This window comes from Tribolium madens, unplaced genomic scaffold (genome assembly GCF_015345945.1).
Source record: "Tribolium madens isolate multiple individuals breed KSU strain unplaced genomic scaffold, Tmad_KSU_1.1 Scaffold_3;HRSCAF=73;Tcas5.2_LG2, whole genome shotgun sequence".
Lineage (NCBI taxonomy): Eukaryota > Metazoa > Arthropoda > Insecta > Coleoptera > Tenebrionidae > Tribolium > Tribolium madens.
The window spans coordinates 6,945,235-6,972,002 of NW_025401006.1; the positions used below are offsets into that span (position 1 = coordinate 6,945,235).

Sequence of the window (26,768 nt, forward strand, 5' to 3'; positions counted from 1 at the left end):
CAAACCCCGAAATGTAATACAATACCAACAGACTAACACGATTATTCTACATATCAAGTAGCTGTAACGAAGCCTTTAAAACTAAAGTCAGTCTTATGTGTGCAGTTTTTGTGTAAAAATGGGTAGTAATAATGTAAATTCAGTTATTGTGGTTGGCGGTGGTTTGGTATGATTCCTAATAACGTATGTTTATTAAAAAAAACTTAAAGGTGCTTGACAAATATTTTGCATGTCTTTTATTTTATCCACTTGTCAAGATGAAACCTAATTAAAATACATTAGTGGACGATACATACAACGACATACGACGCTAATTACGAGTTTTTTTTAATGAAGATACATCATTATTATAGTTGTAGTATGATTAAAAATAACATTGAATTTTTTAAGGTTGGTTCTTTGTGTGCTATTTTTATGGCCAAGAGAGGCTACCATGTTACACTTTTTGAATTTAGGGAAGGTAAATTAATTTTTAATTAGATTTAAATTAGGTCTAAAATTTGATTCAGATATTAGGACGGCAAAGTTTGCTCGAGGTCGTTCGATAAATATGGCTTTGTCGAATCGTGGTAGAAATGCTTTACGTGCTGTTGGAATAGAAAACATGATTCTTGAATCAGCAATTCCAATGAAAGGGCGACTTTTACATGATTTGAAGGGGCGAACTACTAGTGTACCTTACGATGCTTTAACCGGACAAGTACGTAGTTATTTTATGAAAAGCTTGCAAAAATTATTGATAAAAATTTTAGTGTATTTATTCCATCAGCAGAAACTACTTAAATAACGTACTATTAACTGAATTAGAGAAGTACCCAAATGTTAAAATTTTCTTCAATCACAAATTAATAAGCGTGAGCTTTGAAGACGAAAGAATTTCGGTTATAAAGTAGGTAACAACTCTTGTAATAAACCAAATTGGAAAATTTTTGTAGTTTGAAAACTCAAGAAATTGAGACTCACCAAGCTGACCTAATAATAGGAGCTGATGGGGCGTACAGTACTCTTCGTCGTTACATGCAACAAACGCCTCTTTTCGAATACAGTCAAACATACATCCAGCACGGCTACCTCGAATTGGTTATCCCTCCCGAAAACGGCCCCAAAATGACCCTCAATCATCTACATATTTGGCCTCGCGGACAATTCATGATGATTGCGTTACCAAATAAGGACAATTCCTGGACTGTCACTCTTTTTATGCCTTTTGCAAAATTTGAAAGTTTGAGAAATGCTTCGGAATTAAAAGATTTTTTTTACAATACTTTCCCTGACGCTGTTCCCCTCATAGGTGAAAATCTCCTTGTCAACGATTTCTTTAAAGTGAAGCCATCAGCTTTGGTTTCGGTCAAGTGTAAACCATACCATGTGGGTGGCAAATTTCTGCTAATTGGGGACGCAGCGCATGCTATGGTTCCATTTTATGGGCAAGGAATGAATGCAGGATTTGAGGATTGTTTTATTTTGGACAGTATTTTGGAAAGAAGAAGTAATGATATCTCGGGGTCTATTGAGGACTTTAGTAGAGAAAGGGTTGAAGATGCTTATGCTATTTGCGAACTGGCGATGTATAATTATGTAGAAATGAGGGATCTTGTGACTAGGTCTTCGTACCGTTTAAGGAAATTTTTTGATGATGTACTTTTTAAGTGTATGAAGGAGAAATGGATCCCGTTGTATAATTCGGTCACCTTTTCGAATATTGGATATAAAAAGTGTGTGGAGAATCGGAAGTGGCAAAATAAGGTTTGTGGAAAAATAAGTAGAATCAATTTAAAACACGATGTTTTAGATTATTCAAAAATTTATCTGGACGATTGGCTTGGGTACTAGCGCACTGCTTGCATATGGATTACGAATTTGCTTGTATTAACTATTTTTTATTTGCTTCTCTTATCAGTTTAATTTATTAAGTATGAGACTTTTCTTTATTAAACGAGTATGGGTATTCAAGATTTAAGCTAACATAATAACAGTTTTAAAATCTTTCCTTGAGGATCTTTCAAAGTATTGGCTTTTGTACATTTCAAACAATTAAATTAATGCTTGGAGAAATTTCTGGTGAAGACTTTTGATTTGTTCCTCACTTGAATTTTTGTTTTTTTTTAGGACCATCCCAAAAAAAACTTTGATAAACTGCTCTTTCATAAAATAAACAATTTAGGATATTGAAAATTTCTCAGACAAGGAAAGAAATTTTTGCCAAAAGCTTCCTTCAACAGCAAATAAATCATTTTTAACAAATGTGTAAATTAAAGGAAAAAATACTTAAAAATTACTTAAAAATAAAATTATTACTTAAAAAATTATTCCAACTCTAGACATTTAGTCTGAGGGTTATCAAAAAATTTGTGTTTATATTTTTCGAACAGCTTTAACAACTCTTCTTCAAATTTCTTGTACAGATTATCGATTTCTTCATCACCTGGGTTTTCTGTTTTGGAAACTTCAATTGGTCTACCAACTACAACGTTTTTCGTTAAATAAAATTCATTTAAAACAGTGGATACTTACCAACGGTCATTATAGGTTTTTTTCTTGGAACCATCCCAAAAGAATTTTGAAAAACTCCTCTTCCATTAAAAAGACCACAAGCAAGTATTGGAAATCTCTTAGTAACAAAACGAAATTTTTGTAAAAAACTTCCTTCAACGGCTAACAAATCGTTTTCACCAAAAGTCAAAACCGGCACTAAAGCAGCTCCGGTTTTTAAAGCCACTTTAACAAAACCTCTTCGACGTTTTACAAAACACTTGTAAAGCTCAGGTTGAAATTGATTATAAGAACATTCTACAGCACCACCAGGAAATAAGACTACAATTTCTCCCTTTTCGGGTCTGCTTAAGACCCAGGTAAGAGATTTAAATGAAGCCGATATGAACCCTAAACACATTGCGAAATCTCGTAACAACGGAAACCAAAAGATAACAGAGAGTGTTGCGATTTTTACTCGAAAATTTGGGTACAAATTATGAAATAAGGAATAGGAGTTAACGATAGTAGAAAAAACTCCCATAGGTAGAACTCCATGAGGAAAACAAGCAAAGAGATAATTTTTGGATGGATTTAGTTCAAAACCCGGGGCGAGTCTAAGTGTTATGAGGAAATGGTCATGGACGTATTTCCAAAACTTTAAATTTTGTAACCATTGTGATGGTCGTGAACCTCGCTCAGGAGTGTGTTTGTCAAAATAGAACCAACCAAAGTATAGTAAAACCAACCACCACAAAGAAGTAGATAACAAATAAAAGCAAAAAATTACAAGAAGAGGTCCTATAAAAATGAAACCAAAATATATTGCACCTGCTGCAAACATTTGAAGTCTTTGTTCAAACGGGGTGTCCCAAGGATCAAAAATTATACCCAAAATTCTCATCTTTTACTTAAACGCTTTTGTGAGGCAAGCTTTTTAACTGAAGAGACTCTTGTAGAATATAGTAAATAAAAATATAGTAAAATAATTAACATTGCATTTCCATTATTTGTTATCTAAGAGCATAAATTTTATGAGCTTTAACTTAGGATGTTGTTTAATTTGTTGTGCATTTGTTGTGCATTAGTTGATAACTACCTTAGAAATTTTATATCTACATTTACTTTTTTAGTGATAATTTTTTTTATTTCAATTTGTGACTCTTAGCTAGAGATTATCAGAAAATAATTCTACTTGTCGAACAATTCTACCACTTGGATTTTTAACTTCGTAGACCTCAATTGGTTCATCCACTACAAAATTCAAACTACGGTTCATGTCTTGAAAGAAACTTACTGTCATCAGAAGCTTCTCTCGTGGTGGCCAGCCTAACAAAATCTTTTCTTTTTTTTACAACAAACTTCTAAATTTTGCTAATAACAATAAACATGTAAAACCTACTTTGTGTGATATTGTGTGGTTGCGCATTTAGTTACATGTTTTATTCATTTTCAAAAATGTTTCATAGACTTTTTGTAGAAACTTTTGAACACACACATGACTACAAGTAAGCCTCGGTAGGCAACGCAACGGTCCGTCTGAACTTGAGCTGGCCTACCCTTTATTGGTTCACTTGCTCCAAAATTAAAAACCATATTATTAAGGTTTTCTAGAAAAATAAAATTTACTGTTTGTACAAATTTAAAAAAGTTTTTTTTATTATACATGCATCATAATCCTAAATTAAAACACGCTGCAGCGTGCGTAATTTGACCTCTATAGCACGCTGAAATTTTAAAGTTGCTAGGTAACAAGAAATAGTGAAATGTCTGGACCAATTACAACGTGAAAAAATGTGCTTAACAACGTAAACTAGTAACCGTCTCTACGAAAACGATTCACAAACAACCTTTGATAATTTTATTGTGTAAATTCACATTTTTTCAATGCCGATAAAAGATCGTAAATGGGCAGGTATAACAAAAATAGCGTATAACACTTGTTTATAAGCGCCTTTAAAACACTTACGACGTTAAAAGCACTCCGCTGACGCGTCGTGCTCTTAAACCCGTCGTGCGTGTTTTAAAGGCTTGCTTATAAACTAGTACTATAATATACTATTATAGAAGTATTATTTTTTGGGCAATTCTTCACCAATATAAATTTTTTATGACACGTTTGCTAGTTTTTGTTTGCCTTTATTATAACAGAGGTACGGATTTACTTAGCCTATTTAAAAAAAATGTGCCTCTCATGGTTCACACAAACATGAAGGTCTAATCCCGAGCCTGCTTCTGAGATAATTCTATCTGCAATTGATTTAAATTTTGTTAAAAGACCCTCTTCTCTGTAAAACTTAAAGACGATAATTATGAAATAAAACTATGATTTGTTTAACAAAGAACAAGTTTTATTGTTGTTTTATTCGAGTTCTAAAAATGTTTGTTCTGGATTATCCAGGAACTTGTATTTATACTCTTCAAACAATTTTTTCAGTTCTTCTATAAACTTTTTATGGAGGTCATCGACTTGTTTCTGGCTCGGATTTTCAACTTTGTCTACTTCAATTGGAGTACCTACTGTTTAAAAAAATTAATAAAACAGTCCAATCCAAATCAAAACCTTACCAACTGTCGCCAATGGCACTTGCCTTGGAACTAATCCAAAAGTATTTTGAAACAAGCCCCAACCGTAAAATAGAAGAGGTACAAAACCGAATTTCTTTCGCACAAATTCTTGAAATTGTCTAATACGGGGTCCCTCAATTTGTTTGTACACATCACACTCTCGAAATGTGATAACAGGGACCAGTGGAACCCCATTTTGTAACGCCACATTAACAAAACCTTTTCTTTTTAAAACAATGAATTTGTTAAGACCGGGTTTGCTATTATAAGCTTCTCGGGCACCACCAGGGAATAAAGTCACGATTTTTCCGCCTTCCGGACTTTTCAAAACATAACTCAGAGATTTCGCAGAACATGAAATGTATTTTAAACCCAAAGCGATTTCTCGGGTACCAGGAACACAAAGAAGTAAAGGCAAGGCTGACATTTTAACATCGAAATCGGGGTACAAATGGTGAAATGGAGACGTAAGGCTTCTGATAGTCATGAATGGACCAATAGTGAGGACTCCATGGGGGAAGCAAGCAAATAAATAATTTAGTTTGGGGTTGAAGGTACAATTGGGGGCCAATTCAAGTTTTGCGTTGAAGTAAGCTTCACCATATTCCCAGATTTTCCAATTTTGAACCCACAAAATTGATCTGCCCCCATTTTCACCAATATTTCGATCAAAATAAATCCAACACACATAAAACAATGGGATCCACCAAAAACGGGTAAAAAGCAGGTAAAGGTTAAATAATATTGTTATTGTTCCCAATGACACCAGCACATGAACCATTATAGCCATTGATAGTCTTTGTTTTATATGTTCTAGGGGCGTATTCAAAGGGAGGAATTCGATTCCTAAGAGCTTCATCTAAAATAAGCTATAAAAAAAGGGTTTGATTAAAAAATCTAACCTTAGACAAGGAATATCAGTTTTCACTGTAAACACAAACTGTAATGGAGTAACGTCAATGTTTAATGTTTTTACGTTTCAAGGTAGATATCTTCTGTTTGTGATTTTTTGCTAAGAAGCGATAGCGTTAAAGGTGTTATTATCACAATGAACGTTAATTTGCTTTGTACCTACTTGTAATTTATTTAATAGACATTACTGTTGTCTGCATATCTTGGACAATAAATCGTAACGAACAACAAAAGTACAATTTATTACAACTCTAGAAACGTATTGTTTGCGTCTTCTAAAAAATTATATTTATAGTTTTCAAATAAATTTTCTAATTCTTTCACGAAACGTCCATGTAGCTTATTAATTTGTTCTTCCGTTGGTTGTTCAACTTTTTTAATATCGATTGGTTTTCCCACTAAACAAGATATTAAGGAAAAATGGCTAAAACTTGGACTGACTTACAAACAGTAACTAAGCGTTTCCGTCTTGGAATGAACCCCCTCGTCAACACCAGCGCTATACCCGTCCACGTCTTAATAAAATCTTGGATTTTTCTCAAACACATTATATCTATTTGCTCAAACAAATCCGTTTCTCCAAAAGTAATAACGGGCACTAGAGGACTCCCATTTTTCATTGCAATCTTAACAAATCCCTTCCTCTTCATAACGACCAACTTATATCGCCCTGGCTTACTTTCAAGAGCCTCCTCAGCTCCACCTGGCCACAAAAGCACAACTTGTCCTCCTTGAGGCCGACTCAAAACCCAGTCGATCGACCTCACAGAACATGAAACACATCCCATTGATAAATACAATTCCCTCACGAATGGTAAATAAAAATTAAAGTGCAAAGTTGCCACTTTTACCACGAAGTTTGGGAGTAGTCTCGAGAAATTGCTATCACCTCTTAGGAAAGCGGTGACAGTTCCAGTGGGGACAATTCCATGAGGGAAACAGCAGAAGAAATAATTTTTTTTCAAGTCAAGAGTGAAGTTGGGATCACAAGTGAGTTGTGACTGATAGTACTGTGTCACATAATACCACCAAGCCCAGTTACGAACCCATTTGATGGGCCGGCCTCCAGTTTCGCAAGTGGTCCGGTCGAGATAAATCCAGACTATGTAAAGTGGCGTGAGGTACCAGAAAGAAGTTTGGAGGAGGTACAGGCAGAGGAGGAGGCCGAAAATGCCACCGTAAATGAAGTTTAGGTAGCACCCCGCGGCGGCTAATAACTGTAGGAAGAATCTCAATTGTGGAGCACAAACCACCATCTAAAACATGACTTTTATTTTATTTTTTCCATAAAAAGCGATTTTAAATTTTTACGTTTGCTCCAATTTTAGTGCTTATGTCCATACTCATTGATATGCGACAGGAGAATTACTAAGCTTTGATTTTAATGAATTTTAAACATTGCTTTAATTGTCATGTTTGTATAATAATCTATTTTATGCGTAATTATTACTTGTTAGAAGGAATAATTTTTTGTTTGTACTAATGCAGTTTAATAGATATTTATGTGTCAAGTACGCAAAATAGAGTTTTAGAGGACAAATAGTGACGAGCCGACGAATGTCATTTTTTTTAAATTTAAGCATTTCTTTAAGAAATTTTTAAATGTTTTTTGAAACTCTAGAAATTTTTTAATCCAGTACATCTGACACTTTTTTAGTCTCCCCAACTATCTTTTGTAACCCGATGTTTTGAAACGTCTCGATTGGCATTTTTACAACTAAATTTAAACATTTCCTTAAGAATTTTTCTTTTTTTGAAAATAATTAGTCAGTACATTTAACACTTTCTCTTTACTTCAAGCCAAAGTAATCCGAAGTAACCCGAAGTAGCCTAAAGTGATCTGAAACTACTCGAACTGACCCAAACATTATTTTTTTTAAATCTAAAAGACACTTACTAAATAAAAATGAAACTCTTAATCAAATCCGATAGGATTTGACCACATCAGCTAGTTTGTGTACCTACAGGTGCCCATTTTTTTTGTTCCCGCCTGAAGGAGGAAAAATAGGCAACATATTATACATTTTATTTGTGTAAAATATTAACTATTTCAAATCGAATAATCATAGTCTGTGTTTAACTATTGAAATCTTAAAAAAAATTAAATTCAAAACTCAAATGTATAATTAACAATTAATTGACAAATTAATTAATTAACAAATTATTGTACGTCTTCTCACTTTAACTTTTTTAAATTGCCCAGTTTGCCGTAAATTGCTCACAATTTTCCAAAAAACATGATTTAATGTAATTATTTATCTTATGGCGTACAGATGAACTGCGGCATCATAATTCTCGCGGCACTTTTCCAAAATTAATTTCATATTCGTTTTTCAGAGTTATTGTACATAGTTCACTTTTAAGATTAATTACAACTCGAATTTTTGCGATAAAAACTAACAAAATTCACGGACATAATCAGCAGCTGTCTATTCGTTTATTATAAAAAATAACATTTCAAAGCAAAGTCTCATATGGAAAGTTAAATTAGTTGACTATTTATGAAATTTTAGGCAGGAATAGATAAAATGGGCCTCCTGTGTATAAGATTTTTTGCACGATTTCACCAAATTGAGTTATAAATTTGTAATTATCTACAGAACATTTATGAACATTATAGTCAGTTTAGAAATAGTTGTTAGGGCAAGACCAAAAACACGTCATAAAATGAATTTTTAAGGACCAAGTCTGTTAAAGTTGCTATAACAATATTTTAGAGGACTAATCCTTTAAAGACGTATTTTACAAAGTGTTTGGAGTTCGCAAAATAAACATTTTAGAGAGCGAATGCAAAAAAATATATTTATTTAATAACAATACCTATTTTATAAAAATATATAACAAAATTTAAAACAGTCTTTATTCAAATTTTAAATGTATGTCGTTCGGATTCTCCAGATATTTGTATTTGTACACTTCAAACAAATTCTCCAGTTCTTGCATATACTTTTTGTGTAACTCATCTACTTCTTCATTTGTTGGTTTTTCAGTTTTGGTAACTTCAATTGGGTTCCCAACTAAACAAAACAATTAAAATAAAGCCTAAAACAAGTCGAAAGGCTTACCAACGGTCGTAATTGGACTCCTTTGTGGAATAACCCCAAATGAGTACTGGAAGAATCCTCTCCCAGAAAAAATTACGGGAGCCAGCCCTAAATACTTCCTAATAGACTCCTGAATCCTCCTCAATGTTTTTCCCTCAATTTGATCAAACAATTCCGGCTCTCCGAAAGAAATAACAGGTACAAGGGGTGAGCCATTCTTCAAGGCCAATTTCACAAAGCCTTTCCTATTCTTTAGGACGATTCTATATTGTCCAGGCCGACTATGATAGGCCTCAACTGCGCCCCCTGGCATCAACACAGCAATATTCCCTCCTTCAGGATTCCCCAAAACATAGTTCATTGATTTGGCCGAGGCTGAAATCCCTCCAGTCCCATAAGCGATCTCCCGGAGAAACGGAATGAAGAAATGTTGACGCAGAGTCACCAACCTCACTTGAAATTTCGGAAACAATTTGCTAAATTCGCTGTAAGGGCTACCAATAGTGTTAAACGGGCCTGCAGGAAGAATTCCGTGAGGGTAACAGGCAAATAAATAATTCCTCTTTGGGTCAAAGGTCAAGCCTGGGACGAAGTCTAGTTTACACGGGAAGTAATTTTTCAAATACCACCACCATTTCCAGTGTCTGATCCATTCGATGGGTCGACCTCCGGTTTCACATCTATCTTTCTCAAGGTAAATTATAGTTGCGTAAAGGACGGAGAGGTACCAGAAACGGGTGAAAAAGAAGTATACCCAGATGAAGGTACCGATGAAGGTGCCAAAAGCCAAGGTTGTGAACCAGCATCCAGCGGCGAGGGTTTGCAAGCGGCGTTCGAGAGGGATGTTTAAAGGGGCAAACTTGATCCCCAAAATATTCATCTTTAAGAAAATGAAAGTTTAATATGTACAAAAGTACTGTTTGAACTAAACTTCAAGTGTTACTTTTATTATACGTTTTATCGGTGAGATAAGATAGAATGAAGTCCAAAATGAGGGTTACGAAAATAAAAAATTACTTGCTAAAATTAAGAAATGAAACACATTTATATTGTTTCATATTGGTTGTCCTTAGAAAAGCTACGATAATATACTATATAATTTATACGACCTACTTGTTCAAAAACATTGCCTATAGTATGGTCATTTTGATTGCTTTTTGTTATAAGTACTTCATAATTATTGTCCTTAAATACAATTACGTAACTCAGTGATGCAATAACTTGCTTTAAGTAGCTGTATTTCTAATTGATTCTTGTTCAAGATGTAAAAAATATATAATCAATTATTTACACAATACGTAAACAAATGACATTGTATACCAAAAGTTTATTTATTTAAATAAAAGCTATTATTACTGTTTACTTCACAAGACTTGTTATTACCTACATGCAAAGATAACCGTTTTTCAGAAATTCCAGGAAATAGAAGATTTTGCAAAAATAGTACTTACGTATTAGCCACTTATTACGATTAAATTTTGATATTGCATGTTAATTATTTGGGAACAAACTTTAATGCCGGTATTATCATCCAAAAAGCAAAATTGAAACGCTTCGCGAAAAACACCAAATTAATAACACTTATCGGTGAGATAAAAGTTATTCAAAGCAAACACTCCTACCTTAATTGACAATTTATGAATACAATTATTTATTACTTTTTATTTAGACGCACAACCATTTCACAGAGATCAATCTACAGACATGAATGTTTACAAACTGATCCAATGTGGTTTCTCTACAAGTTTTCAAATTAAGGAGGACCCCACTCTCGTCACACCTAAATCAGTTTCTTCAGTTTATCTGTAGATAACCGTGGAAAAATGCGGTTCTCTAGGAAAAAGCATGGCTGGTGTAATTGAGCAAAGTGAAACCTTTTGTGATAGATCAATCGACTGGAATTTGGTCATCCATGAGTAGACTATTCCTCTGTGCCGTCATGTGCTTCGTGTCCCCTTGATGTTACTCGATTTGGAGATATTTACGTCAAGTTTAAAATTTAATTTAATTAATAAATGCGGACTGTGTCGGTACGGATACTTCACTTTTGTTGACATTTGTAGCAAGTACAAAGTAGCAAACTTACCAAAAAATATGTTAACACTGAAATCGAGACTAAAATATATCGGCAACAATATAAATTCAGACAGGAAGTCTTATATGCGGGTCTTCACTAATGTATTTTAAGACTTCTCATTTTTTTCTACTATTTGTCTGTGTTAAACGATGCAATATTTAAACAATACTTATACAATAGGCTCTTTTTACAACACATTATAGGTTTTGTTTATAAAATAAAGCAAAAAAACGATACACCATCACATTTTTAATACAAAATAAATTAACAAAATCTTTTTAAGCCACAGAAAATCCTCCCCTAAACCCCCTTTATTCAAATTTAAACAATTTCCAAAACAGTGTCTTCCGGATTTTTGGCGTATCTGTATTTATACTGGTCGAAAAGTCTATTAATACTATCAACAAATTGTCGGTGCAGCTCATCGATTTGTTCATTGGTGGGATTTGGGGTTTTTGTGACATTAATCGGGGACCCAACTACAAAAATGTGTTATTTTTCAACCGGTGGAAAATAAACCTTAACTTACCAACTGTCACAACAGGGACTCGTTGTGGACAAATGAAATACTTCCCTTTCGGAATAACTAAACCAATCTGCAATGTATTTTTAACCAAGTCTCTTATACATCCAAATCCGGGGAAGTCCACTTGATCAAAAACATCCGTTTCTCCGAACGAAAACACGGGGACTAAAGGCGCCCCTGTTTGGAGTGCCATCTTAACGAAACCTTTTCTTTTATTTAAAATGATTTTGTACTTTCCCGGTTTGCTGTATTTAGATTCGTCTGCACCCCCGATTAGAATTGATACAATATTGCCCCCCTTTTCATTACTTAGTAAATATTTGATTGAGGGTCCTGATACCGAAACAGCCCCGATTGATAAGAAGAGTTCCCTTATCACCGGCATCCAAAACTGAATGTTTAGTACCGTAGTGTAGGCTTCGTGTTTGGGAAAAATACTCCTGCACCCATCCACGAAAGAGGCAAACGTGCCCACTGGGAGCATGCCATGGGGGTAACATGCGAATAAGTAATTTTTCTTAGGGTCGAATTCGTCATCTTCGTTTGATATTAGTTTGTGGCTGAAGTAGTTCTTCATGAGGCGCCACCAAAGAAAGGTTCGGACCCATGAGATGGGTCTGCCGCCACGTTCGCTGGTCTTGCGGTCGTACCAAATCCAGAGAAGGTACAGAACGAGCACCCATCGCAGGGGTGGACAGAATAGAATTAAAATGGAAGTGATAATTGAGACTAAGAAGCCGATTGAAAAGGTCCAGAACCATAATGTGGCGGCGATTAATTCGAAGAGTTGAGTCATGGTCCTGAACAGAAGGTCGAGGTCACATTTACACACAATGAAAGTGAATAGGTTTTGTTAGCAAAAATGGGTAATTTATTTGGAAAGTTTTAGATTAGGGGTAGATCTATCGAATTGACCTAAGGGTCAAATAATAAGTTAGAGTAATAATAATGTTGTTTCTTAACTGCCTTGAAATAAATTACTTTTATTTAAAAAGAAAATGATAATGAGAATTAAAAATAAAATTATTTATTTACCTATGATATTCCAAATTTACTTACGATATTTCTATATAAAATACGAATGTTCTTAAGCAACTACTCAGCAGGTTATGGTTACTGTGCACATATCTTACAGGGACAGTGACCTGAAGAACACCTCAGTAGTGTGTAAACAACAAAACTGAATATACCGCTTCGAGGTACTTACGTTTTAATGACTATAGATAATGACGGAAGTTTTAAGTAGAATAAATTAAAAAAAAATCGAAGTAAGCACAATTTGTAATTTGCATTGTAACATTTACATTTTATTCAAAAGTAGACGGAGTTGGTTCAATCATAGTTTTCAATGAGCGGTGCTTATGTTGTCTTCAATTACATTTACGAATACCTAACCGAAATGGTTTATGTATACGAAGCTTTCTAAAGCTCTTTCTATTTCCGAGATTACCTCTATTTGGTACTGAATCAAATCTTAGATTTCTGGTTTTGTGTAAATAATAGACTTATTAAAAATAATAAAAACTTTATTTTCTGAATGACAACGAAATAAGTACAAAAGTTACAAATCGGAAATTTCATTATGTTCTTCTTCGGAAGCATCATCAGTGACAAACAACTCTACCAACTGCCCAAGAGTGATTTTGTTTTTCTCCCAATTTTTCACATTGGTGCTTACTGCTTTCTGAATACTTTCCTCAATTGTATGTTTTATGAAGAATTTGTGGACAACGGTAGGCCTATTAAAACACATATACCAACCTATTTTTTTCAAAAACTAAACAGACCTTGTCTGACCAATCCTGTGAACTCGTCCAATGGCTTGAAGTTCTTCGCCTGAATTGAGCAAAGGCTCGGTCAGTATTACATGAGTGGCTTCAATCAAATTCAGTCCTTTAGCACCGAGATTTATGGGTAAAAGTAAAACGGTAATATTTTGATTAACGTCCTGCAAATTCGTATTAAAAAAATTCTTTATAACATACAAATTACCTTAAATTTTTCAATCTGTTTTTCCAAATTTCCGGAAGTAATTAACTCCGACGTGACACTATTCTTAGTCAAAGCTTCTCTAATGTATGATAACACAGGGATCCAACTCGAAAAAAGCAAAATTTTGACGTCCTCATCTTCAAGTTTCAATTTTAAAATTAAACGAACAATACTTTCGACTTTTGTTGAGTAATTCCCGGCGATTTTTTCACTCTCAGGGGCTGTTTGTTGTTCCCCAGGTTTTATATAGGAAATCTCACTTATTAGGTGATATGAACGGCAAACAGAGCATTGCACATGATGACTCCTGGTCTACATAAAAATAATTTTTTTGTCAAAATAAATTAAACAATTACCTGATCAATTAAAAGTTGGATGCACTCCAAACAGTAGCAATGGCCACATGATAAAATGGACCACTGATTCTCTAGGGCATTTTTGCAGATGGGGCAAGGGTCAGGTGGTTGGTCTTCATACTGCTGCTTCCGCAACGTCTCTAAATAACTCCTCGTACCTAAATTTTTCTCTAAGAGGGCCTTATTCCGGTTCTCCTCAGAATGTAAAACTGTTCTTTGGTACTCAACTTCGTGCACATCCAAAACATGAATAGTTTCCAACTTATTGTCTATATTATAATTCAGGTTTTTCAAAATTTTGTTTTGTTTCTCTTCCTCGTTTGGTTCTTTCAGTCTCAAGCGAATTTTACACATGTCTACCTCGTCCTGTGCGCATATTTGTTGCTCCAAGTAAGTCCACAGCTTCCTCACTTCTTTAAACTCTTTTTTGAGAGTTTCTAAAATATTTATGTGAATTTCACCGTCTTTCAACAAATTACTATCGGCGTTTTTGGCTCGTCCTACCATCAGAATTGCTAAAAACCGAAATTGAAAGGATGAAAATCAAGTTAAGTGAATTACATTTAAAAATGAGTTCTTCTGGAGTCGGTTTCCAACTTCCCTTAAGCGACATGTCTTCAAAGTTTTGGGTTCGTTTAGACATGGCGAATAATTTAAGTTCGTAGGCTTTTAAATGATCGTTGGCCACACAAACCGGGCATTTTTTCTTGCTTTTGGACTTTTTCTGTGGGCGGAGGTGGCAGTCGGTAGCTTTTTGTACCAATTCCTGAGATATAATTATTTTAAATTCGTCGTCGGGGCAGTGGGTGTACAAATTATTGACGACATCGATTGTAGTTTCACGCAATTCTGATATGTTTTCATCCCAAATTGCAATGCAGTAAATCAAAGTTCGGGGATTTTGATACCTTAAAATTATCATTAACGGTTGGCCACTTACTCACAAATAAACTCACTCGACGGTACATTTCACATTAGCATCACTATGCAAATTCACGATTTTGGTGTGCAATTCTTGCTCGTAACTGTGTATGTAAATCCAATCCAACAAATCGCTGTACCATTTTCCTGGAGATAGAATAAAACTATTACGTAATTTTTCAATGTTCGCAGAAATCATTAAAGCATCTTGAAGAACCGCCATACTCTAAACAAAAAATTAGTAAAGTCTATACTTCTTCAGGGAAATTCTTGCCTGATTGATAAACCTCTCAATGTATTTTTGCTCTAAATCAGCGCAATCTTTGCGTAAATTTTCATCTCTTAAAGTCCTAGCGAATTTCCCCGTATTCGCATCGAGAATTTCCGCTAAATTGTACATCGTGTGGATAACTTGCAACTTATCAACTTGTAATTTAGAAATTTTTTCTTCTTCAGTAAACCGAGTGTATAATTGGAGGACTTCGCGATACTCTTCAATTGTTTGTTCAGGAGCTTCAAGGAGTAAATAAATACCAGCGAGACCTAATAAAAAAATTTAGATGTTTAACTTTATAGTGTTTTTTCTACTACCGTTTAATGAACTTAAGACAACTCGTAGATACTCTTCACATTCGTTTATATTTCTTGCAATAAGAGCATCAAGAAGATCCCGCATCGATTTGACTGGCTTCTTAGTAATTAAATACTTGGTGTGTGGCGAATTCGGGTACGTACAAACTTGACGAAGTGACAATAAAGGTGCAAGAACCTAAATAAAAGAATTACTCTATTCAAATAACAACTATGTATCTTACACTTTTCAGTGAACTTTTATCCAAAGATTGCAGAGGCAAATCCGGTTCGTAAGCCCTGACTTTATTAGAAAATGCCTCACGGCTTGTTTTGTGCTCACACCTATAGAAATATTGCTCAACAGCGGAAAAACTCAACCAGTGCTCTATTATCGTTTGTTTGGGAATGTTTATCTAAAGTTTGGAAAATTATACTTTTATAGAAATTGGGTAAAGAGTTACCTGATCTATAATTTCGTCCTTAGAAGAACGCCATAACACTTCTGATAAAAATTTGAGCATCGGCTCATGGTTTCCCCGAATGTACGACTTAAATAATAACTGTTCCCAAGTAAACTTGTCATTGTACGGCTCTATTTGTAAATAATCAATAAGACCGTGCAAATCTAAAAATTAAAAAAACAAAATTACGTTGTATTGTTGGTTACATAACCAACCAAAAATACCTGAAATATCTTTTGAAATGGGGGTTCCGGTGACGGCCCACCTGAAATAAGCGTTTATTTTCTTCGCCATTGCTGAAACCATGCTTGTTGGCGTTTCAACTGTTTGTGCTTCATCCAAACACAGCCGCCACCACTTGACTGTAGTCAGGGGACTCCCCGGGGCTGAATACCGGCGATGATGTCTCAACGACAAAGCCTGAAAACCTCACTTACATTAAACCAAAACAATATCCTTACCTACTTTCTCAGTCTCAGTTAATTTTAATTCAGACTGCAAAACATTGTATGTTGTTATGACAATATCATATTTAGTCAACGCAGTTGGATACACTGGTGTGACGGACGAGCCCCCATATTGCAAAACTTTGAAGTCGCCCCTAATATGTCTACAAATCTCCTTACACCATTGGGTTCGTAAAGACACAGGAGAGACAATCAAAGTGCCTTTGCATTCGATTTGGGGTTGGTTCAACCAACACTGGGGGCATATGTAGGGCCCGAACTCTTTTCTGAACCCCAGACAAGCCTCGTGTTGGATTTTGCCACACTCTGTACAAGCAACACTGCCTTCGTCGTTTGAGCCACCACAAATGCATTGGAGAGATGGTTCTTGGGAGCTTGGGGAAGGTTTGGGGATGGCGCTTTGGAGAACCGAGTTGTACCACATTTGAAGGGCGATGTATTTTTCTGATTTTTTGCTACTGGATTTCACCCAATTATCCGGGATTTTTAATTTTTTGGGTTTATCGACGTAGTCAGAGTCAGATTGGGGTGGTTTTGGGTCTACGATTCTTCGCTTTCGATTTATAAGATCAACAGTTGGGGATTTCTGTAAATCGGGGGGTTTGGGGGCTTCGTCTGGTTTTGGATGGAGGAGAATGCAAGCCAGAACTTCAACCGTTTTTCCTAAACCCATCTCGTCAGCCAAAATACCGCCCCTACTTGAAGGATCAATGATCGGTTTTTTGATATCTACGTAGCCCGAATATTTATCAAAATAAATTTCTCGACCAGATTTTAATTTTATCACAGAATACAACGGATGAAGCTCATCTACAACATTAAAAATGACTAAAAAAAATTACCTCAATGAATTTACCTTGAGTCTCATCCAATTTTTTTTCTCTGTTTAACATCCATCTAACTGCATCTGCTTGGTAGGGTCTGAGCTGAGGTTTAAGTCTTGAATCTTGGACGTCGTCACAACCAAGATGCAAGTATTTTTCTCTTGTTTTTCTTATGTTTCTATATAATTGAGTAAGTGTGCAATCACTAGAGATCTCTACATCATCAAGATCTAACAAATAAATTATTAATCATCAAATATATTAAAAAACGTTATTTCTACCTTCTTCGGGAAATTCTAGGGTATACCCTAAAAGTGCTAATACTGTTTGAACACAAGATCCTACTTTTTTATTGAATTTGGGCAGTGGTAAATCACAGAAGTAAAGCTTAAAAAATATGCTACCCTCAACAAGACTCACATTAATCGCAAAGATTTTAGTGATTATAACTTCTATAAAAAAAGTGTTGACTAAACAAACATTAACAATGGTTATAATTTACCTTTAATTATCTCATTTTCAGGTATTACTTCAACTACAACAGACGTGGAATCTAAGTTAATAACCAAGTGCAAATCTTCGTTTTCTTCAGAAGTCGTAAAACTCATACTGCAACACTTCCAACTTTCCGGAAGTTCATTATTTGAACTTCCAACAAGGATGTCCCCTAAATAAAACTCTTCATTCTGTTCAGAAGGTAAGATTACTTTATAACAAGGTCCTGATGATCTTTTTCCTTTCTTATTTCTTCGTTTTTTGATTGGAATGTAATCTATTGGCTTTTGAAAGCCAAAATTTTCACCAGAGTTTTTTAATTTTACAGGCTGGTTTTTTTGACGACCCATTATTAAACAACTATTTTTTTATTTACAAATCTTATGTTATAATGGCAAACTTTAAATTGGATTTTTTATTATAAAAAACAAACTTGAAATTGAAGGTTACTGAACACAAAAATCACAAGCGATAAGACAGCTAATATTGTTGCCAACAGAAATTACAAAAATCACTAGAACAAGAGGGATACCTTCGAAGAGATACTAATCTGGGTGGAATCAAAAGACAAATAGTAAATTTACTTTGAATTTCAAAACACAAAAATACTTCTGTGTCATAGAAGTCCACATAATTAAAAAAATATCGATTCAATTTTAATATCTTGATAACTACCAATCTAGTAAAAATAAAATCACCAAGTGGAGTAACGTAACTAGACAGGGGTGTAGACAACAACAGGGCTAAAGGGATGCGGTTAGTAAAAATCAATATTTTCTTTTTCGTCTTTTTATTTAAAATAACACTACAAAGTTTATAAGAAATTAATTTGGTGATATCCACCCATTGAAACATTTTTCTAATTCTTCCGCCACAGCAAAACATAATCTATCCTGATAAGGGGCTGCTACAACTTGTATTCCTACTGGCAATCCATTTTTGTCAAGTCCACAAGGGATATTTGTTGCTGGCAACCCAAGCGAATTAAAAATCATTAAATAAGACACTCCCATTGATTTAAATAAGAATGAATCATGGTAAAACGCAGATGTTGTAAATGTTGGGTAAAGAAAAACTCCATCTTGACCCAATTTTTCCTAAAATACATAAGTAAAACAAATAATTTGTTACATCGTCATTGACATACTGTAAAAAGCTGTTTTAAATATTCGTTCTTTTTCAAGTAACCCTCATTTGTAACAAATGTTTTAAACATGTATTGCAATGTATAGAAAAAAAGCAAATTAAATGTGTAATTTGATTGTCCGATGACACTCTTGAGTAATTCAAGAGCCAAATTTTGATTATCCTATAAAACAAATGCGTTTTTAATATATTAAAAAAAAACATGTTATTTTACATACAGCCTTTAATAAATTAGGAATGTCATCCAAGCTGTAAAGCGCCGATCCCGCAATTTCACAACTATTTTTTAATTCTGTAAATTTAAAATCGCTGATAATTTCACAATTACATCTAACTTTCAAATATTCAACACTTTGTCGAATCGCTTGACTAATCTCGTCTTGCACTTTCGGTGACACAAACGATTTGCTTTCCTCCTCCATGAAAAACACACGAATTTTGCTTAAATCAACCTTGTCTTCCAATCTCAAAACGGGCAAAAGTGATTCATTCGCCATAACCTTCATCATCAATTTTAAATCTTTTGAATATCGGGTCATCGGCCCTATTGCGAAAAAGTCGGCGTATCTCTCATCTGTGCAATAAGGAAAGTGACCTTTTATTGGTATAGTTCCTTAAAAACACTTTTTGCAACTTGTCTAAATCTACAAATGTAAAATTGTTACTTGCTGTCGGTTTGTGTCCAAACACACAATTAAACATTGCCGGCAATCGAATCGATCCGGCAACATCCGATCCGATTCCAATCAGCGAAGCACCAGCTCCAAGAAGTGCCCCCTGAAATATTTTTATACATCGTTATGAATTTTTAAAAAATAGGTAGTACTTCGCCCCCTGAAGACCCACTACTAGTCCGAGTCACATCATAAGGGTTGTTTGTTTGACCCGTCACGAAATTGCTGCTTTCCCAACTCAAACAAATTTCAGGAGTATTAGAGACGAGGAGGGGAATGGCACCACTAGATTTTAATTTTGAAACAACTTCTCCGTCTTGATCTGCTTTGATTCCGGCCCTGGAGACAGTCCCTCCACAAAGGCTAAAGCCTTTACAATAACAAAAATTATTACAATTTTTGAATTGTTCAAAAGCGTCAAAGTATACGTACAAGGTAAAATCGTGCTAGACCTTTAACAAATGCAAATAAGTTTTTTCCAAAGTTAATTACTATTAAATTAGTCACAAGTTCATTGTGAATAACATCAAATGTCGCTTTATTTTATTAAACTCGTTTTAAATCTTTATAGACACGTGTGATGTTAATGATGCGAATAATAACTCCAAAAACATTTTTTGACTTTCCGAAAATATTTGAACTGATTTATGGAAAGTACACAATATACTAAACAAATAATTAATTCATAATTAGGAAGTGAGTCAATCAAATTATTTCTAATGAGGTTATTTTCCAGACAAAAAGTTCAATAAAATAATAAAGAAAACATTTCTTTTTATTTGTGGCCCTGAAGCCATTCTAAATTTTTTATTTAGTTAATTTCTGGAAATTATCTTAAAAATGCAAATTAATAAAAATAGTTTTTTTAGCTTAAAACTAGTTTGAGTTGAACAAGTTTTTTCCAAGAAATGTAATTGCGTCAGTTATATTTCCATCCAAAATTAATTATAATCGTAAAAATTAAAACGTAATAATGGGATAGCTCTAATAAGGAAAAGCGAAACTGTAGGAAGCAAGTGTTTACACAAGTATTATTGCACTTTCGCTATTTCTTTATAACAAAACATCGCGTGTATTTAATATTTTTGTAAAATAAAAATTTAAGACTTCCTGATCCCACATAATTAAAAATGTGGTGTAATTTGCAAAATGATTTCCTTGTAAAATTAAAAACCCAATCAAGTGTTCAAAAAAATCAGGAATAATTACGAATTAATTAATTGCAATTAGTCACCGTAAGTGATAAAAGGTTTCATCCGTCATGCTTGGCATTTGAAGAAGAATAGAAGTCGTGAGTAATTTGCTGAGCAATAAGTGGATTGCAACCACAATTGCATCAACTTGAAACAATCCGAAGCAAATTTTTCGACCAAAATTTCCTTTTTTACCTGCAAGTGAGCAACTTTCCTTTACGGTCAACGGTACTCCTAATAAAGGCTTCGTCTTGGCTAACTCTTCGTGTTCTGACAACGATTGCAGATAGATATCGACATTGCGTGCATCTTGCAATGCACTTTCGAACCGTTCCTCAACAACGGCGTTTAGCAAAGGATTTACTTCCTTGATCCGCTTGATATAAGCCGCACAAATCTGCTCGCTGCTCAACTGAAATTTTTTTGGAAAAATGCCCTTGACTACCTCTCACTTTTGGACTCACCTCCCGGTTACGGATTTTTTCAGCCAACTCGGTCGCACTGATTTTCAAAAGACCGTCTTTAATCGTTGGCACTGCTCGTTTTTTCCCGCGAGATTTCAACCAATAGATGGGGGTTGCCAATGCGTCGATCACCCGCAGGATTACACACAAGAAACGGATGAGAAAATTCATCGCGTTTGAAATTTGGAAGGTTTTAAACCGGGATTTTTCAAGATCAATGCCTTTACATTGACCGAGCGGGGTTACCTTGACTCGATGTTTTGGAAAAGCTAATGAATTTAATTAAGAACTGGTATTTCTTAAATTAAAAAATACAAAAGTCACAATTTAGATTAGATAAAAGAAGTTTACTTCGAAAGAAACTTTATCAATTATTGATAAAATATAAGAAACAAAAATAAATTTTGCTTACCGTTTAGTTTTTGTTAAGTTCCAACACTTGCTAAATAATTTCACTTTCATTTCATTATAACTATCTCATTTTGCTAAAAATAAACTGTGATTTTCACGATTCTCTGCTCTCTCCCGCTTAAAGAAAGTCTCCTCAGGAAGACTGAGTAGAAAACACTAGCTCTAGAGCGAGCTTATCATTTTATCCAGTTGCGTGTGAGTGGCAAGGTGGGATTGAATTTTTATAAAATAATAATTACCAAATTCAATGTTAACTAAATTTTTTTGTGATACAATGCCATTTTACTCTGCTTTATTTGGAACTAATAACAAAACAAATAACATTTACCAATATTTAACTGTAATAATGCTACAATGAATGCAAATTTACTCAAGACTTAATGCTTTGTTTTGTTTAATTCGGTTTATGCTAATTAGAAATTACCAATTCTGGAATAGAATGATTTTTTTCAAAGTAGTGAAATCACAGTACATACAATTTGTCAGTCGTCCTTTAATAACAATGTTTGTGCCTCAATTTGAGTTACTTATGACAAGGTTACATAAGTAGTGTATAAAAATGCAAAGGTTAATTATAAAACTACATTTGATGGACATTATTTTACCTTACAATTTTTTTTTGTTTTGTTTAAATCACGAGGATTCACTAGAATTAATTTTGATTAAACAACTCGAAACGCACCCTAATGTCCGGCTAATTCTTAATTAGCGGAAAATTTCGTTACATAATATTTTTTACGAGCGTCTTAATGGTTTCGTGGGTCACCTCTAGCCATGAAAAACAAATGGTTTACAAGATAATAATTTATTTCAAGTCTTATTCTCTTTACAAACAATTAATTAAATTTCCATCCACCGAAGGCTTTTTCTAACTCTTCTGCCACAGCCAGAGTTAATCTATCACAATTTGGAGCTGCCACGACCTACAATCTTGCATAAAAAATCCGAAAAATTGCTAAAAAAACTAACTTACTTGTATCCCAATCGGTAATCCATTTTTATTAAACCCGACTGGACAATTCGTCACTGGAAACCCCAACGTGTTAAAAATCGATAAATAGCCCGGATTGAACATTTTTCGAAATACGTCGCCGTGATGAGTGGCTTCGCAGGGACTTGTTGGTAGGATCATAACTGCGTTGTCTTTCAAAATTCTGAGAAAGTCGTTACGCAAATCGTCTAAATATTTGTGAACTTTATTTATTATTTTTGGGGGAATTAAGTGGAAGTTGCGGCGGACCAAACCGTAGCCAATTGAAGTGAATTCGTGTTTGGATTGACAGACTAAATAGCGGAGTAATTCCAAATAAGCTCCATCGCCTCTACTACCCTCAAAAATATTATCAACGTCTTCGAGACACAACAATCGCATGTAAGACGCCTCTATACAATGCCTCATACGTGGAAAATCAACTTTTGTACAATTTGAATCACAGAGAATATCAAAATGCGTTCGAACTTTCTCAATAGTACTAACCACATCGGTATTAACGTGATTTGGCAATGGAGACGCCACAGCATAAATATAATAGATTTTAATTTTCTTAACATCTACCTGAAACACACATTTTCAGAAAAAGAAACCCTATTCAGACTCTCAAACCGTTTCATTTAATCTCAGCAAGTTTCGAGCTTCAGGTTCTGCTATGATGTTCAAAAGAATTTTTAAATCAGAGACGTATCTTGCCATAGGTCCTATCGTGAAAACTTTATTCCATTCTTCTTTGTTTTTACAATCGGGGTAATGGCCCTCGGAGGAAACGACGTGAGGGCTAGGTTTGTGCCCCCAGACACCGCAATAATGCGCTGGTAATCGCAATGAGCCGGCTATGTCAGAACCCAGGCCTAGGAGAGAGGCCCCACAGCCGATAAGGCTCGCCTAAAATTATAATTTTATATTAGGCGAAAACGACTTGAATAAAGAGTGATATTAAATATTTATGCTGTTATTTTTTTATATTTTTTGCTGCACATTTTAATGGAAAAATATTGTGCAAATGATTTAACAAAAATGTTTGTGTGTTTTACTTTTTTGTCTCAACTAAACTGCTCCTCAAATGTTAAGGAAGTGTGCAATAATTACAATAATTAATTAAATTAATAAATTATTAAAAATATAAATTAATAATTAATTAAAAGAGATAAAGGCAGATATCTTCTTACATTTTTTGTTTTTGCTGGGTTCCACAATGCTTGTAAGAATAAAATTTGTTGTAAAAATAATACGACTTCCTTAACTTTTATGGAGCAGTTTATTTTAAGGCATTATAGATAAATAAATTATAGACAAAAATAAATATAAAAAAATAAAATTTTATATTTTAGATGATTACGCAAAGATAATCTAATTTTGTTTTTTTTTTATATAATTTTATTGGAGTTAACGACTGTTATGTTGTTAATAATATTAGTACGGTTGACGACCAAAAATACGGTGTTGTATTTTTGGTTGTATAGCCCTTACTTCTCCTCCGGAGGAGCCTCCACAAGTCCTGACGCTGTTATAAGGGTTTGCCGTCCTCCCGATGAGCTTATTTTTGGTCTCCCAGTTCATGCAAAGCTCCGGGACGTTGGATGTGAGGAGAGGTATAGCCCCCGCTCCTTTGACATGCCTAACAGGGATTCCATCGATTGGCGCTACCACATTATGATCGACTCTCCCTGCACTATGTACCATTCCTGCAACAGCGATGCTCCCCTTAATAGTGATCGGGACTCCTAACAGGGGATATTTCTCTTCCAATTGCTCCTCGCTGAGGTCGGTCTCTTGCAACAGTTTATCGACTTGCTTTGCCTCTTCGAGTGCTTTTTCAAATCGGGCTTCCAGAACGGCGTTGATGATAGGGTTGACTTCTTCGATTCGAGAGATGTAAGCTTTGACAACTTCCGTGCTGGGAATCTTGAACATTGATTTTTAAAGCATGAAAATTTGGTTGAGGGTTAATCACCTGTTTTTTACGGATGCGTTTGGCTAATTCGGTTGCCGGCAAAAGGAGAAGTTTGTTGCTGATGAGGGGACATTTTCGTGGCTTTTTGAAGAGACGAATGAGAAAAATAGGGGTATAGATTACCTCGAGGAACGCTTTAACGGTCCATATTACGAGTTTTACAGACATGGAATACATCTGAAAAAAATATATTTCGTTTTTGATTGTTTTTGAAATGGCGGTTGACCTTGTGGAGAGTTGTAAAGTTGTTTTTGAAAATTTTTATTTGGTGACGGAATCTTACACAATACCTTTTTACCTGAAAACTTTTATAATTATTTTAACTGAATCTAGTTTGACTTATTGTGCGTCTAAAGTACAATTAAAAGCACTTTTAATTTAAAATCGTATTTATTTGAAAATCTTGTAATTATAAGCAAATTATTATTTTGCATTTTATTAGATAACGAGCATGCATTCGTATTCCAAAATTATAATTGTAGTACTTTAATAAATAGTTATGAGAAGACCTAGGAATATCTTCATTCATAAGCATAATTAAATTTTACATAACTGATGCAATTCAGTTAATCTAATTCAAAATATTGTTACTTACATTTTAATTACTTTCATTAGAGTTTATAATCACTATTAACCAATCAATAAGGATAGGACTTAAAAGGCACTATCACGCTTTTAAATTGAAAAACTTTAAACTTATCGATAAACAGCCACCACCACCTGTAAATTAAGTCAGACTTGCGCGCAACAACATTTATATCTCTTCTACACAATCCAAATTGTTAATAATTTCGGGTCGAAGTCTGCCACATTCAAACTATGAAAATAAAGACGAGTCGAGTAGTGTTTGTGATAAGCAAAATTGTTTGTAACATTTTTACTGATAAAAAATATATAACCAAAACAAGTTTACCGTAAAGATAATTTTTGGCAAATTTGAAAGTGAAATTAATGAAAAGACTTACTATGTGGAACACCGTGACCTTCATTGATGATTTCTTAATCGTCTGCTCTTATACTGAAATATTTTAATGCTAACCTTGATGCACAGAAATACTTAAGAGTTCAATATAGGTGAACAATGTAATGAGTTTCTACTCGTACAGTTAGTTATTTCTACTTTACGATTCGGACTTTCTTTAAGACACTATATAATCTACATATGTTCATCATGAGAATATCATATTAATTATTTTTTCACAAGGTCAGAAAGTAATTGGATTATACATTTATTTAGGATTGAAGGTTTTAGTTCGTACAATAATGCAAAAATTTAGTACCTATTTACCTACTTATAATTACTAAAGTTCCAGATAATGTTTTTGAAAATATGTAAACTTAACAGTTTATAAAAATTTACAGTTTTGCATTTGCGTCATTGTATAATATTTTTTGTTTTTGCAAGAAAATCATAATGAAAAATACTTACTATTTTTCCAATTGTGTGCAAATGTATGATGTAAAAGGTTTATTATAGCGACAAGTGAGTACTTTTGCTTTTCAGAATTGTATAAATAAGTAATATACTTAAAATATTTGTTGAATTACTTAATTAAATACTCAAAAATAATTAAAAATATTCTTAAAATTTTTATTAAATAAAGTATACGTTTATATTATACTTTATGAAATTTTGCGGCAATGTCAGGATGGCCGAGCGGTCTAAGGCGCTGCGTTCAGGTCGCAGTCCACTCTGTGGGCGTGGGTTCGAATCCCACTTCTGACAATCCTTTTTTTTTATTGTTTTATCTATTTTTTTTCAAAGTAATTTCAAAATGAGTTAAAATGTACCAACACATTTATGATTGTACTTAGCTCGAAATTACCTGGCATAAATTGTATCATAAATTATTTCTAATTTGTAGGTAATTTTTTTTATAGTTTCTTTTGTAATAAAACTTGCATTTTACTCGTTAATTACTTGTAAAACTCGTATCAGTACTCTAATTGCGACTTTTTGCCCTCTGCCCCCGTCCGTAACTAGTGAAGGAAAGACACCTCAGTTTCTATTTAAGACACCACAAAATAAAGTTCACTCCCTATCCAATTCCATTATCTTTTCCCCGGCTGCTAGTAGCAATATTCTTCGTGTGGAAGGAAGGGACTCATCCTACAGGATATGCCGAATTGCTACGACGCAGACTCTCGCTAACCTCTCGTGTTCCCCAGGGATAACACCGAGGCGGCGCCAACGGTAACAGGACTACAGAAAAGTACGTACAAAACGTGACGCTTTCCCAAATT

General features: G+C 34.2%; 9 protein-coding genes and 1 non-coding gene across 20 annotated transcripts; 2 read left to right on the forward strand and 8 right to left on the reverse strand.

Annotated features, from left to right (window-relative positions):
* The first annotated feature begins 16 nt into the window (after nt 1-16).
* On the forward strand, nt 17-3,465 carry LOC123008113 (kynurenine 3-monooxygenase). 2 transcript variants are annotated; one of them, XM_044403735.1, is made up of 6 exons: nt 17-166; nt 391-460; nt 510-700; nt 753-889; nt 936-1,746; nt 1,793-3,465. In XM_044403735.1, exons 1-6 carry the CDS (start codon nt 119-121, stop codon nt 1,871-1,873), a joined length of 1,338 nt encoding a protein of 445 aa, XP_044259670.1. In that variant the 5' UTR covers nt 17-118; the 3' UTR covers nt 1,874-3,465. The 2 variants fall into 2 exon arrangements, with proteins under 2 accessions (XP_044259670.1, XP_044259671.1); XM_044403736.1 differs by having other exon boundaries at nt 42-183.
* On the reverse strand, nt 2,306-3,443 carry LOC123008115 (2-acylglycerol O-acyltransferase 1-like). The gene is made up of 2 exons (XM_044403737.1): nt 2,515-3,443; nt 2,306-2,464 (listed from the first exon to the last, which is right to left on the reverse strand). The coding sequence occupies exons 1-2, from the start codon at nt 3,374-3,376 to the stop codon at nt 2,307-2,309; spliced, it is 1,020 nt and encodes a 339-aa protein (XP_044259672.1). The 5' UTR covers nt 3,377-3,443; the 3' UTR covers nt 2,306.
* A 1,360-nt stretch (nt 3,466-4,825) lies between the features above and the next one.
* LOC123007493 (2-acylglycerol O-acyltransferase 1-like) lies at nt 4,826-6,208 on the reverse strand. 4 transcript variants are annotated; one of them, XM_044402825.1, is made up of 3 exons: nt 6,116-6,208; nt 5,041-5,909; nt 4,826-4,992 (listed from the first exon to the last, which is right to left on the reverse strand). In XM_044402825.1, the coding sequence occupies exons 2-3, from the start codon at nt 5,897-5,899 to the stop codon at nt 4,835-4,837; spliced, it is 1,017 nt and encodes a 338-aa protein (XP_044258760.1). In that variant the 5' UTR covers nt 5,900-5,909; nt 6,116-6,208; the 3' UTR covers nt 4,826-4,834. The 4 variants fall into 4 exon arrangements, with proteins under 4 accessions (XP_044258760.1, XP_044258758.1, XP_044258759.1 ...); XM_044402823.1 differs by having other exon boundaries at nt 5,041-6,052; nt 6,116-6,133; XM_044402824.1 differs by lacking the exon at nt 6,116-6,208 and adding an exon at nt 5,943-6,062 and having other exon boundaries at nt 5,041-5,899.
* LOC123007494 (2-acylglycerol O-acyltransferase 1-like) lies at nt 6,190-7,313 on the reverse strand. 2 transcript variants are annotated; one of them, XM_044402828.1, is made up of 3 exons: nt 7,264-7,313; nt 6,402-7,208; nt 6,190-6,350 (listed from the first exon to the last, which is right to left on the reverse strand). In XM_044402828.1, the coding sequence occupies exons 1-3, from the start codon at nt 7,297-7,299 to the stop codon at nt 6,273-6,275; spliced, it is 921 nt and encodes a 306-aa protein (XP_044258763.1). In that variant the 5' UTR covers nt 7,300-7,313; the 3' UTR covers nt 6,190-6,272. The 2 variants fall into 2 exon arrangements, with proteins under 2 accessions (XP_044258763.1, XP_044258762.1); XM_044402827.1 differs by having other exon boundaries at nt 6,398-7,208.
* A 1,427-nt stretch (nt 7,314-8,740) lies between these two features.
* On the reverse strand, nt 8,741-10,810 carry LOC123007080 (2-acylglycerol O-acyltransferase 2-like). 3 transcript variants are annotated; one of them, XM_044402111.1, is made up of 3 exons: nt 10,619-10,810; nt 9,018-9,876; nt 8,741-8,969 (listed from the first exon to the last, which is right to left on the reverse strand). In XM_044402111.1, the coding sequence occupies exons 2-3, from the start codon at nt 9,874-9,876 to the stop codon at nt 8,812-8,814; spliced, it is 1,017 nt and encodes a 338-aa protein (XP_044258046.1). In that variant the 5' UTR covers nt 10,619-10,810; the 3' UTR covers nt 8,741-8,811. The 3 variants fall into 3 exon arrangements, with proteins under 3 accessions (XP_044258046.1, XP_044258049.1, XP_044258048.1); XM_044402114.1 differs by lacking the exon at nt 10,619-10,810 and adding an exon at nt 10,448-10,596; XM_044402113.1 differs by lacking the exon at nt 10,619-10,810 and having other exon boundaries at nt 9,018-10,365.
* Nucleotides 10,811-11,302: 492 nt separating this feature from the next.
* On the reverse strand, nt 11,303-12,799 carry LOC123007081 (2-acylglycerol O-acyltransferase 1-like). The gene is made up of 3 exons (XM_044402115.1): nt 12,659-12,799; nt 11,603-12,399; nt 11,303-11,552 (listed from the first exon to the last, which is right to left on the reverse strand). Exons 2-3 carry the CDS (start codon nt 12,393-12,395, stop codon nt 11,395-11,397), a joined length of 951 nt encoding a protein of 316 aa, XP_044258050.1. The 5' UTR covers nt 12,396-12,399; nt 12,659-12,799; the 3' UTR covers nt 11,303-11,394.
* A 305-nt stretch (nt 12,800-13,104) lies between these two features.
* LOC123007496 (E3 ubiquitin-protein ligase SHPRH) lies at nt 13,105-18,156 on the reverse strand. The gene is made up of 15 exons (XM_044402830.1): nt 17,696-18,156; nt 17,475-17,645; nt 17,226-17,423; nt 16,368-17,179; nt 16,127-16,322; nt 15,903-16,066; nt 15,684-15,854; nt 15,460-15,637; nt 15,143-15,411; nt 14,904-15,094; nt 14,509-14,855; nt 13,948-14,462; nt 13,592-13,903; nt 13,387-13,547; nt 13,105-13,338 (listed from the first exon to the last, which is right to left on the reverse strand). The coding sequence occupies exons 1-15, from the start codon at nt 18,036-18,038 to the stop codon at nt 13,161-13,163; spliced, it is 4,206 nt and encodes a 1,401-aa protein (XP_044258765.1). The 5' UTR covers nt 18,039-18,156; the 3' UTR covers nt 13,105-13,160.
* A 305-nt stretch (nt 18,157-18,461) lies between these two features.
* On the reverse strand, nt 18,462-21,751 carry LOC123007497 (fatty-acid amide hydrolase 2-B-like). 2 transcript variants are annotated; one of them, XM_044402831.1, is made up of 8 exons: nt 21,578-21,751; nt 21,166-21,434; nt 20,897-21,113; nt 19,661-19,878; nt 19,500-19,611; nt 19,053-19,447; nt 18,836-18,997; nt 18,462-18,785 (listed from the first exon to the last, which is right to left on the reverse strand). In XM_044402831.1, the coding sequence occupies exons 2-8, from the start codon at nt 21,334-21,336 to the stop codon at nt 18,513-18,515; spliced, it is 1,548 nt and encodes a 515-aa protein (XP_044258766.1). In that variant the 5' UTR covers nt 21,337-21,434; nt 21,578-21,751; the 3' UTR covers nt 18,462-18,512. The 2 variants fall into 2 exon arrangements, with proteins under 2 accessions (XP_044258766.1, XP_044258767.1); XM_044402832.1 differs by having other exon boundaries at nt 21,166-21,463.
* A 614-nt stretch (nt 21,752-22,365) lies between these two features.
* Nucleotides 22,366-25,612, reverse strand: LOC123007392 (fatty-acid amide hydrolase 2-B-like). Of its 3 annotated transcripts, none has more exons than XM_044402673.1 (6): nt 25,490-25,612; nt 24,525-24,701; nt 24,041-24,475; nt 23,180-23,455; nt 22,550-23,131; nt 22,366-22,499 (listed from the first exon to the last, which is right to left on the reverse strand). In XM_044402673.1, the coding sequence occupies exons 1-6, from the start codon at nt 25,511-25,513 to the stop codon at nt 22,413-22,415; spliced, it is 1,581 nt and encodes a 526-aa protein (XP_044258608.1). In that variant the 5' UTR covers nt 25,514-25,612; the 3' UTR covers nt 22,366-22,412. The 3 variants fall into 3 exon arrangements, with proteins under 3 accessions (XP_044258608.1, XP_044258609.1, XP_044258610.1); XM_044402674.1 differs by lacking the exon at nt 25,490-25,612 and adding an exon at nt 25,120-25,275; XM_044402675.1 differs by lacking the exon at nt 25,490-25,612 and adding an exon at nt 24,751-24,861.
* A 555-nt stretch (nt 25,613-26,167) lies between these two features.
* Trnal-cag lies at nt 26,168-26,250 on the forward strand. Its single transcript has one exon. It is a non-coding gene; the product is annotated as a tRNA-Leu (tRNA).
* The last annotated feature ends 518 nt before the right edge of the window (nt 26,251-26,768 follow it).